Genomic DNA, 11219 nt, shown 5'->3' on the forward strand with positions numbered 1-11219 from the left:
ACAATGCTGTCATTTGGGGGACGGTTGGGGGCAATCGCGGTGACGCTATAAAACCCCAACCACCGCAAGCGGGACAGCCAACGTGGTAACGTCAGACGGCTCGGTGGCGCCGCCTGGCAGGTTCGCGGAAAAACTCATGCGGAAACACGGCATACGAGGTGCCAATGAGGTCTCCCGTGGTCATCGCACACTCAGAACGCTATCTCAGCTCACGATAACGTTGGCTGGTGTGGCCTCATGCAACTGCCGACCGGAAGAGCAATCCCTCACGGAAGCCCTAACAACACTGCTTTAGAGTCCTTTCTCTCCCGCCAGTATACCAAGAAGCTCCCAGCTAATCACCTGATGCCATCAATCTCTCTAGGCTGACAACGAAAAAAATAACGGAGTTGCCGAAAGGTGCCAATGTCTCGAGGCACTGATTGAACCCGTCCTTTTCCTCAGCGCGTCGCTACCGCTTTTCCATGCACATGCGGTACGGCACCAGCTACCGTTTGAACACAGGGGGAAAAGCTCGAAGCGTCGATGTAGTCTCGCCAAGAACCCGCACGGGTAGCGAATGCGCGGGCCGAAAAAACGTCAGAATTGGATTACCATCTCCTTGGGATATTGCAACAATATGCCGTTTCACATCGCGTTGGTTCTAATCTTCCCACCGGGGTCTCTTTCGTCAGGTGTGGAGCTGTGTCTGGCGAAGAGGGCGCATGTTGTACGCTTTTTTGGCCGCCGCTAGTCATCGACGAGCGCGGAGGTCGGTTGCTACTCGCGTGGCTAGAGGAGAGGAAGGGTTCAAACCCAGCGCATTTGCATCATCGTCTCCTTCTGGGTTACCAGACTGCCGAGCATGTTGTGTCTTCTCACTGGCGCGCGCTGGTGAGGTGAGACTTTATCTAGTTTGGATGGTGCTAAAACTGTAACACACGCACGCGATCATGAAGTGGTATCACTTCTTTCGCAGCCGTGAACCAGTACCCGTGTGCCCTTCGGAAACGTGTATGCGGCGTAGTTTGCTCGATATTCACCATGGCTTAGCACTTAAGGAAGTTTCAGGTGCCGTAAAGGGCGCCTGGACGGCCGAGCTTACAGACCTCGTGCTGCCTAGTCGAGGACCTAATGCTCAGCCCCTCTCCTTATGCGAGCCATGTACCTACGCTTTCAATATTGCAGCGCCACGCCTCAGCGGTCTCAGTCACACGTGCCGCCCCAGGTTGCCAGTCCGCTCTGCTGGCGTAACAGTTGCTTTCGCCGCAGGCTTTCTCCGCCCACATCCGTGAGTCGTTTCAACACTGAAGCGTACCAGCCACCATAGCGCGCTTGGCGTACCCCAAACCCAATTACTTTCTCATGGTGAGCACACTGATGCCATCTGAGGCATGCAATCTTCAAACACGATTTGGAAACGCAGTTCTGGCAACCGGTGCGCGTCGCGCGTATCTCCCCCGAACGGTGGCCTGACTACCACCTGCCATTGGCGTTCTGCGGCCGAAGAGCGACACAGGAACGCCAGACCACGCAGGGGCGCTGACAAAATTTCGATTCTTACCGTGTAGTGCGATGAAGGGTTCCCGCTCATAGGCATTAAGCATTTTTCCACTGCGCGGTTCGCCTTTGCGTAAAAACGTTCTCAGGGTGGACTGACGACCCCTTTAAAAACCCCCCTCGTCGTGCCTTGACGGCTGAAGCGCGTCCTTATTATTTGCACGACCTCGTCCTTTTTGCACCCTATGGCCGTGCTTATATTCACAGGAATCTCGAGATTCTTGAGCCTCTGACGCATCTCTTTTAACATGCTCCATGGGTGGTAAACAGCGGGTTTTTCTTGTGTTCGTTGCCCCGAGGTCACCAAGTCGGGCATGCTGCATGCAAGGTGCGTAGCTACGAAACGGCACAAGACAGAGCCGATGGTCGTAGTTGAAAACAAGTTGTCATGTTGCTCTGCGTCTTCTTACATGTCGTCTCCTCAGCTTCTTCTGAACTCTGCAGGAGGGGCAAAAGGAAACCCTAAAGAGTGTGAGCCATTGCTACCATTGTCGGTTTTTGCTCCGCGGGTAGCTGTGTGCCATGCATGACCTGGAGCGAAGCGCCGAGCTACGCTTCGGGTCATCTGGCGTGTTGCGTCTTCCTCTAGATCGGACTCACCATCAGAGAGGATCGAGTACCGTCCTTTTGGTATTTCATGTTCTTCGCCAAGTGGCCTTGCGGCCCTGTTCACTGCTTGTACTGCCATTCTTATTCAGGCTTTGCGCGCGAGCGCCGAACTTGATTCCTGTTCGGGATTTCTCGAGTGTGCGCCGTCGTGTCTGTTCTCCCATAACAGAGGACAGCTCTCACCCCGGAACGGCCAGTAGGAAGGGCCAAACTGAAGAGAACCTGTGCCTTCCAGTTGTGGGCACTAGGAACGGATTTGGAGCCCGGGTTTGGGCATTATTTATGAAGGATGCGCCACAAAAGAGAATACCGCAGGGTAAAAGCATGGCGGTTGAAAGGGATTGAAAGAGTGATTTTTTTGCAGGAGTAGACGCGCCGAGGGGTCAAGAACTCGTTTTCATGCCGACGGCTCGGTACGATGAAGTTCAAGGCGTCTCTCCGGTTGGATACCCTCCCCTATCTCTTGGGTGCGAAGCTCCGCATAAGAAAAACAAGCTGCATTTCTTCATGGGCACTGGGACTTCGCCGGGAGTGGGCACGTCAAGCTGGTGTCGAGAGGCTTTTGTTCATCTGGCTACGCAATGTTGATAAGTTAACTCAAGGCGCGATGTCGCAGCGAGACTTAGCCCGCGCCTGCTGTAATGCTTGCATCCCGCCGTTGGCTCCACGTTTCGACCAAACAGCACCCCCCCTCCACCCGGCCATCATCGCCTTCCGTCGCCTCACTTCTTCATATGTGTATGGTGCAACACGAGAAATACTGGAAATCGCGCCAGTGTTGTCACCATTTTCAGGCCTACGGCAATGTCTTTGGCTGCGTCTTCTGCGACTCAGGAGCTACGGCGGCCTTGGCACGCATGGCCAAGATGGGAGCTGGTAGCCGGTCCACTGCTTCTGCACTGGGGGCTCCTATCTGCTACTTGAAGCTGACCCCGAACCAGTTCTTTCTCAATGTGCGGCACTGTGATGAAATGGAAGCGTACATCGAGGCCGAAACCGTAGGTTGGCGCACTCCGGATGAAAAGCCGCTCGTTGGCGCGCCTGCTCACTTCTTCGCTGGAATCTGTGTGCGCGTGCGTGTTTGCGGCATTGATGCGTCTGCGATGAGGCCGATCCGCGTGGCCAGAGTAGACTGCGTGAAACCTCAAGTATGTCTCCTTCTGCTTTGCTCGTCTCAGCTCATTCGGCGACCCTGCGATATATGGGCATCCTTCTCCGCGTTTGGTTGTTTTGCTCCCGCTGTCCTTGTCCCCCTGCCTCTCAAGCCGTGCCACTAGATGTTGCGCTCAATCGAGCGCCCGCCGTGGCTCTTAAACCTGACGAAATGTGTCTCCGTCTCACGGTGTGCTTAGCTGTGTTTCTCAGTCCTTCAAACTTCTCTCTCCTGCGTGCCCGCCAGAGAGCGCTCTTCCACCCTGGTTGGGTGATTGAGAGCAAGAGGCGAAACAACATCGGACTCGTCGTGGACGTCTTGCATCTGCACAACACGCTGAAGCTCGCGTCGCACTGCAGCAGAATCACCATGAAGCTCGCAAAGTAAGGTCTCGAGTTGTGGCAAGTACCTAGTCTCTTGTCGCCTGACCTCTCCGTTGGCGCGTTTGAATGCAAGAGACTTCTGCGCTCCTGCCACATCCAAGGCATCTGCTGGGGGACGTTGTCCGGTCTGCCAGTCGTCGCTGCGGCCCCGGAAGCTCTCGAGTAGCCTAGCCAGTTGCTGCCGGAGTACCGGACAGCGCCGACGATTGGCCGCTTGCGCCGTTCCGCTGCGCGATATGCAGGCGCCAAGGCCAAGGAGTTCTTTCTTTCGACTTCACGGACGCCCTGATGGACAATCTCTGGATTACCCAGGTAGGCGGGTGATGTCCGTTACACACTGGAGCACGACGGACGGAAGACGTCCTCCGTCTGCGCGGGATTTGGAGAAGTGGCGAGTTGCCAGTTTGCCGTTTTCGAAGAGCTTCTCGTTTCCGCCCCCGGTGTCTTCTCCCGCGGAGCTGCTCCGGCGCCCCAAAGGCGACACGCGCCCTCCCATTTTCGGTCGGCGGTCTTCTGGTCGCCGGTGGTGCGTTTCGCCAGCAGACGAGGGGCAGCCAAAAAAAAAGTTCAACCGCCTCAGCAGCTTGCCCGAAAAGTTGCTGAAAGAGTGGAGGACAGTCCGCCAGCCAGGGCGTCGGGCTGCCCAGTAGTGGCGGAAGCCCCAGCTTCGCTCTCTGCCGTGCAGGCCCCCAGACGGATTTCTTCGTGGAGCTCGCTGAAAAAGTTGGTTCTCATTTGCGCGTCTGACGCTTTCTGGGAGCACCGCGTTTCCGAAGCAATCCCCCTCCCGCGGGGGCTGGATAGGCGCGCTTTCGCCGCGACCGTCAGTCTGTTAAGAAGTGAGCGGTCCTGCAGCAGTTGTGCGCCTTGATTTCGCGTCGTCAGGCTCTCCTTCCTGCTGCCCTCAGGACTGTCCAGTTCAAACGCTCCAGGGCGAGGATGTCGACACCGCCGGCACGCCAGACATTCCTGCGTGTGAAGTAGGTACTTCGTGGGGGTCTCACCTCCTAGCTCTCTGAAAATAAAAGCACGTCAGGCAGGACCTCTCGACGGACATCCTACAAGCGGGCTCGCCGTGGGACTCCAGCGAGCAGACTTGGCGGGAGTCAGTGTGTATTGCTTCTTTGCTGCTCTCCGCTGCGCTAAGCGGCCTCGTTTTTTTCTTTGGGCCGTGGTGCGGGGGGCTGCAGTCCAACTCGCGGTGCTCACGCGCTCTGCAGTTAGTTCTTCCAACCTTCTGCGGCAACGAAAAGAAATGCAGGAGTCCGTGTTCGCCTCCGTCGCTGGGTATCGCTGGCCTCTCTGAACGCCAGTGGGACACCCGTCGCAGTCGAGAGCTGGGCGGCAGGCGAGGCCTCCGAGCGCGTTTCTGTTCAGCCTTCATCGCGCGCGTGTGTCCGTCGGACTGCAGTGGAACGTGGAAGCTCCCAGGCTGCGTCTCGCCCTCAGCGTCCTGGACCGCATGACGCGCCTCAGTAAGTGTTTAGGACAAGCAAAACAGCCCTGCAGAGAACCGTGTGCTTCCATATTATCTGTTCTTCATGCCGACTCCGCGCGCAACCGTTTCCCGAGTCAGCGGGAGCCCGCAGTCAGTGTGCGTCTCGTTTTGGGGGCGTGAGGCCCACTACCTCCCTGTCTGTGTATGTATCTCTCTTGCGCAGAGGCAGACGTCGTGACTGTTGATGTCACACCCACGGCGGCGGCAGAAGGGCACTGCGAGCTCGCTTTCGCTGGAGGTGAGCAGGCATAGAAAGTTGAAGAGGCGCGCTACGAGTCCAGTCTTTACCCAGGGGGAGATGTCGAGGCTGGTGAGTGTGTGTCGATCGGTGCTGATCCCTCCTTCCGCGCTTTCAGATCTAGTCAGGCGAGCCGATCTGCTCCAGCCTGAGTGGAAGTCTTCGGATGTGGCCTGCGGGAGAGATCGAGCTTCACACGGCGTCGCTGACAAGCGCTCCAGACGTGCATGCATTAGAAATCCATTTTGGTGCCTGTGGATTTGGCTCAGCCTCGGATCTTGTGAACGTGAAAACCGCTTTCCCGAAGTGCGCGCTGCTGGTCGCCGACACAAATACAAGTAAGTCAGGCCAAGGGGTCAGAGTCCCACCGGTTTCTTTCAAAGGTCCGGCATCGAGCCGCTCGCACCTAAGAAAGTGAGCTCGGCGGAAGACACACGTCAGCAGAAACTCCCCTTTCGCCGCGGATGGCAGAGAGCATGACACGGCCCGCCCGTGGCTTTGGTCTTTTTTCTTCTCAACGCGCTGTGTGGCGGCCTCAGGGGTATAGTTGAGGCGAGGGCTGTCATTCAGGTGGGGGAGAGGTTGACGGCAGCCCTCTATTCATCTGTAAGACCACCGGTTCGGTCTTTAAGCGGCGCCCGTGTCTTCTGCCCTTGCCGTGTAGCGAGCCTCATGGAGGCTCTCTTCTTTCTTTTTGGGAAGCAGCTCCAGTGTGTGTCTCGTTGGTTCTACTCAGAACAACCGACGGCGCCTCATGTAGCGCGGTCCTTCAAAACGCGCCGGCTTGCCGCGGCGCTCCGGGTACGTCGCCAAGAGACCGGAGGCAGCTGTTTCCGCGTATTAACCGAACTGTCTTTGACGGTTGAAGCAGCACTGCGTGATTGCTTGGGGCGAAGTGGCGCGGGAGAAGGGCTCAGCCTCAAGACGCGAAACTCTGTACCTGTTTGCCCTGAGTTACGGTGGAGGAAGGGGGAAAGCATCTGAAAAATCTGCATAACTGGATTGTAGCTGCGCGGGCATCGTCTGAGCTTGTTAAAGTGTGTGCTTTCCTGGCAGGCAAGTGTGTTACGGTACAGCTTTTGTTTTCTTTTCGGGGAGGTCTGAAAGGATTGTTGTATGGGTCAGAACTCTAGGCCGGGCAGCACACTGGATTAGCGTGAACATTAAACGCAGGACAGGGATTTTACTTCACATGGGCTACGCTATTCGGCTGCAGGTGGCGATGGACATGTCGCACGGACGGACGAATGACGGCCTCGTCGCATGCGGTGAGTTCAACTGGCCCCGCTGCCTTGACTTCCTCCAGTCGTATCTGCGCTTCACGCAGATAAGACGAGAGAGTCACGTGGCGCCGTGAGCTGCTTCGATATCGAATGCGACCAAGGCAGATGCGACGCAGGAGAGCATCAGCGCTACGTGGGAACAACTTAGCGTTTATCCGTCTCAGCAGGGTGAATCGCTGAAGCGCGGAAGCCACGCCGGAGTCGCCCGTTCTTCGGGGCGGTCTCAGGGGGGAATGCACAGAGAGAAAGACGGAGCTGGGCGGGTGCGCACGCCCCGAGTGGCGTGGGCTTGGCTTTACGGGCTCTCGGGGCCTCACTTGACTTATCACAGCCCAGTTGTCCCTGCGGCGTGGAGCTGGATTCAGATGAAGGTGTTTCGTGTCTGCAGTGATCCCGGAAGATGAACAAGCGTATCCATGGGCTTGCGTTGTGTTTCATTCCTCCAAGGTATGTTCCCACTATCACGCGGCTTCACGGAAGACAACTGCGCGTGACGTCGGGTCCGTTCTTCCGCGGAAGCCAAAAGTGTGGATTGAAAGGGTCGTGGCAGCCTAGGCTGTTGCGTCATGTGTTACTGGTCTACGAAGGAACGCTTGCAGCTGTCGCAGCGTCTGCTGAGATTATGGGCCTCCCGACGAGAAGCCACTCGATGGAACGTTTCTTTGAAGGCGCGTCGTGGCTACTGAGTGTGCGAGACGTGCGCAGGTCCCGGCAGCTCTCGAATTTCCCCTTGCCTGCGTCCCTCCTGAAACAAGGAAGTAGTTCTGCTGAGATAGATGGTATTGTTCTGCAACCAGGCAGAAGAGACTTCCTTAGCGTACCCGACTTGCCGCGTGCGCTGGACTGCATAGCCATCCTGCTATCCTGTGGCTCTGCGTCAACATCGGAAAATACTTCCGGTCGAATGTGGCGCGCGTGGTGTTTGTGAATGTGCAGCTGGAGAGCTTGAAGCTGTTCTGTGTGCTACCCACACTTAGACGCCCTAGGGATGATATGATTTAAGATTGGGTCGAGAGGGGCCGCTAGAGCGCCATCCTCCTCCTTCCGAGCATTCTGTCTGTCTTTCCCGTAGACGGGATATGGCGCAGGCAAACACGCGGGAACGGGGGGGGGGGGGGGGGGGGGGGGGGGGGGGGGGGGGGGGGGAGGGGAGCGGGGGGGGGGGAGAGGACAATTCTACTTCGAACCCGAAGTAGCGCAGTACACTGAACGAACGGTTGGCCTGGCGGCTGCGTGGTGGACGCGTGAATCGATTGAAGTGGAAGATTTCACACGGTGCACCCTGGTCTCGCCGAAACCAATGTGAAGGTGCATTGCCGCATTTAAAAACTCGCCTCATAGTACCACCCTCGTACGCACTTCACAAGCACCAGGTGCCAATTGTTTTTCGCGTGCATTGAGGCGGCGCATATTCAAGTCCCAACATGAAGTCAACTGTGAAAGGTTTTTAGTTTTGTTAACGAATTCTCAAGCGCTAAATTTGCGCCACTGTCTCCCGGGGTTGCGGCTGGCTGTTGGACCTCCTTTCCAGACTATCCTTTTTCTAGTTCAGTTTTGATCTGCTTACGTTAGCACAGGGATATTTGAATGACTGACTCCTCGGTTAGGACGTCTGCAAGCAAAGGAACTCAATGTTTTAGTGAAGGCCCGCTACCAGGCGCTTCCTTCCCATGGACGGTTCCCTTACACACAACTACTCTATTCGGTCTAGCTATCCTGACTGAAGATGTGTTCTGGCCATACTCATCGGCAACCTGGGTATTTTTGCGGTTCCAATTCCACAGGCGCGGTTCCAGTCTCCCGTATTCACGGAATGCTGATGTGTAGAACCAGGCTGACACGGCCAGGCCGACGCAGCCCCCCGGCAACATAGCCTGCCAGGGAAGTAGCGTTTTCGCGGCTTCGACCTAGAGGCTGCCGAACAGGCTACCACGGGGACTGCAGTAGACAAAGAGGCTCGCAGCTTCGATACCACAACGCCCCTGCTTGCGCGATTTCGTGTCCGGGGGTTGGCTTGGCATACATCTTCGTGGGTAGCTCTGGGCGTAAAGACCCCTACCGTCCGAATCACTTCTTCCGCAACGCTTCGCGAGATATAGGAGGACAAGGCCTAATGACTGATGCTTAGCAGGCGGCACGTCTTGACGCAAAGAGTACCGCACGAATACGAAAGACTCGCTACAGCCTGTAGAGACATTCGATCACATTGCCTCTCGGCTGTGTGAGCTTTCTCCCTGTGTCTTCCGCGACGGTTGTGCCAGGGGTGGACGGTTGGCTTGCAGCTCGGTATTGTATGAGTGAGGCAGACAGAGCGGGCAGCGGACGGCGCTGCGCTTCGTTCACGCTAGTGAGTCACGTCTCGAGGAAAATCTTGTCCGAGGCGGGCATGCAGCAGCAAAGTGAGCTGGTACTGCTGTGCAAGAATGTGGGTTTCTCTGTGACGACCCCACCACCCTGTGGCGCGGCAGAGAGAGCTTACCCCACACCTGAGGCTCGCCGTTGCCTCGGGGTCGTCCTCCCGCCTCCCCCCATCTCAGACGCATCCCGCCGCGCAATCAACGCAGCGCGCTCCGCCTGTGAAGATGGATCTGCCCCTCTTCATTGCATTTCTTCTTTCGATTTTTTACCTCGTTTCTGGCGGGGGGAGGGAGTCGAACTCTGTGTGGGCGAGATCCCATAGAGCTCCCTCCATTTCGATTGAAGGAGTAGCAATCATCTCTCCGGGCCCCTTTTGGTGCCGAGTTGGAATGCGGATTCGCATGTATCGTCATACGGGATTGCGTTCGAGTCTCCATAGTTGCCTGGGTTTTTGTCTTCGAGCGTGCTCCGTGACGACCAGTAATTTGCCTGGAAACTTTTAAAGCGGTGTGGTGTCCAGTGGACACGAATGGCGGGCAATATGGAGCCAAGAGTCTGGGTAGCCCGTCGCCCCACGGTTCCCCGTCAGGGTTGTCGCCGCACTCAAGCTTGGAAACTTCGACAGAGAAGCACCTCAAGCCTTTGAATTTCATCAAGTAAGCTCTTCAAGTGCAATTGTGGTTCAAGGCCTTCCTTGTTTTGGGCATGTGCCTTCCCGTGCCTTTAAAAGGTTCTGGTGCGGGCAACGACCTGTGCGTATGTGAACGCATTTCCCCGCTCTGTGCGTTGCTTTGCGTGGCGCTGTTTCCAAATCGTTGCAAGTCTGGGGCACCACGCGGATGATAACGATGGAGCAGCCTCGCCTTTTGTGCTGCATGTCGGATTTCCTGTCGACATCACCCATCAATGCTGCCTTCCTTCTGAGAGTGCCTTCAGTGTCGGAACGTGCTTCTCTGTAAAGTCTCGCGTTTTGAGCAGTGAACCAGTGAATGTGACCCACATGGCACGCTCTGATGCCGCATGTAAACATGGTTGCACTCTTGCATCCCTTCTACTGTCTGGCACATCAAAGCCGCAACCAAAAGGATGCATAACAGAAATCCAACCCCGACCTCAAAAGTGGGGAGAAAAATAAACAAACCGAGCTTTTTAACACTGATAGTTTGGTGTGCGGTATCTGGTACCTTGTATTGTAGTGGGTTTGATGATGATAACTTTACTTCTCCTTCCACTGAGTGGGGCGTTGCGTAGCATCGCTTCTTGAGGAGGTATCTTTTATCCTCTAAGAAGTACTGATTCCAAACCCCAATTCATTGTCCTTGTCTGCTTTACTGTTTTGCATTCGACGCGATGATGACACCACTCTTTCTGTCAATCCGCTGACGCCCATTGTTGGGCACGGATGCTGATACCATTGTTGTTTTTTTTCTGAAACCAGATACGCGTCACTTTCCTTTAATTTTGAATGATGATCGAAGTCTCCCAGCGGTGCTGTGCACGGAAGTGGCTGTGTGATCAAACATCATTCAAAACTAAAGGTCCGTGGGTGACGGACGGCTCCGTGCGCCCCTGCGCATCACATAGTCTGCCCCGTCAATCAACGGTTCCAACACTTCGCTTTCTGTCCATGTTTTGTCCAGTGGTCTTCTTTTCGTTGTGTTTAAACTCGTCTGTTTTCCTTTTGTTCTCTTTTCCTTTTCAGGTGTCTTACCAGAATCGTCTGCGAAGCAGCTTTTTTGGGAGCAGCCGGCAAGTTGCATCATAGCGTCCCAACGAGAGTAGCGTCGACTTCGCTGTGGTGGTTGTATTCCGTCGTGGTTGTGCACCACTACGCAGTCTTCAGCACTCTTCACAAGCTATGGGGAAAGTCTCCGTGCCATGGGGTCGAGAGGACCGATGAGAAATTCGTGGACGCCTCTCAGCTACAGTTGCCGGCGTGTTCCACGTCGCCTCTGTGACGGGCTTTTGTCTGGAGTAGAGGTTGAGTGACGGCTGGAGGTTGATCGCACTTGCCGCGTATATGGCGGCTCTTCTAAGGATTGAGTTCATGCGACTGGTGGGATTGTCTTCATGATCATTCTGCCCACAGAATGGAGCTTATGTCCGAGCTGTTCCCACTTCCAAGTGTAGAGCTTTGCATTCGGTCTGAAGCTGTAGT

The 11219-nt window shown here is 55.8% G+C and overlaps 1 protein-coding gene across 1 annotated transcript; it reads left to right on the forward strand.

The window, feature by feature from the left end:
* Window positions 1-2566: 2566 nt before the first annotated feature.
* Window positions 2567-7705, forward strand: BESB_056390 (uncharacterized protein; the record flags this gene model as incomplete). The annotated part of the gene is made up of 12 exons (XM_029364074.1): window positions 2567-2615; window positions 2983-3150; window positions 3552-3684; window positions 3927-3996; window positions 4593-4664; window positions 5096-5159; window positions 5346-5420; window positions 5690-5758; window positions 6157-6221; window positions 6637-6688; window positions 7092-7150; window positions 7640-7705. 12 exons carry the CDS (start codon window positions 2567-2569, stop codon window positions 7703-7705), a joined length of 942 nt encoding a protein of 313 aa, XP_029219997.1.
* Window positions 7706-11219: the final 3514 nt, after the last annotated feature.

Source organism: Besnoitia besnoiti, chromosome IV (assembly GCF_002563875.1).
Source record: "Besnoitia besnoiti strain Bb-Ger1 chromosome IV, whole genome shotgun sequence".
In the NCBI taxonomy this organism is placed as follows: Eukaryota; Apicomplexa; class Conoidasida; order Eucoccidiorida; family Sarcocystidae; genus Besnoitia; species Besnoitia besnoiti.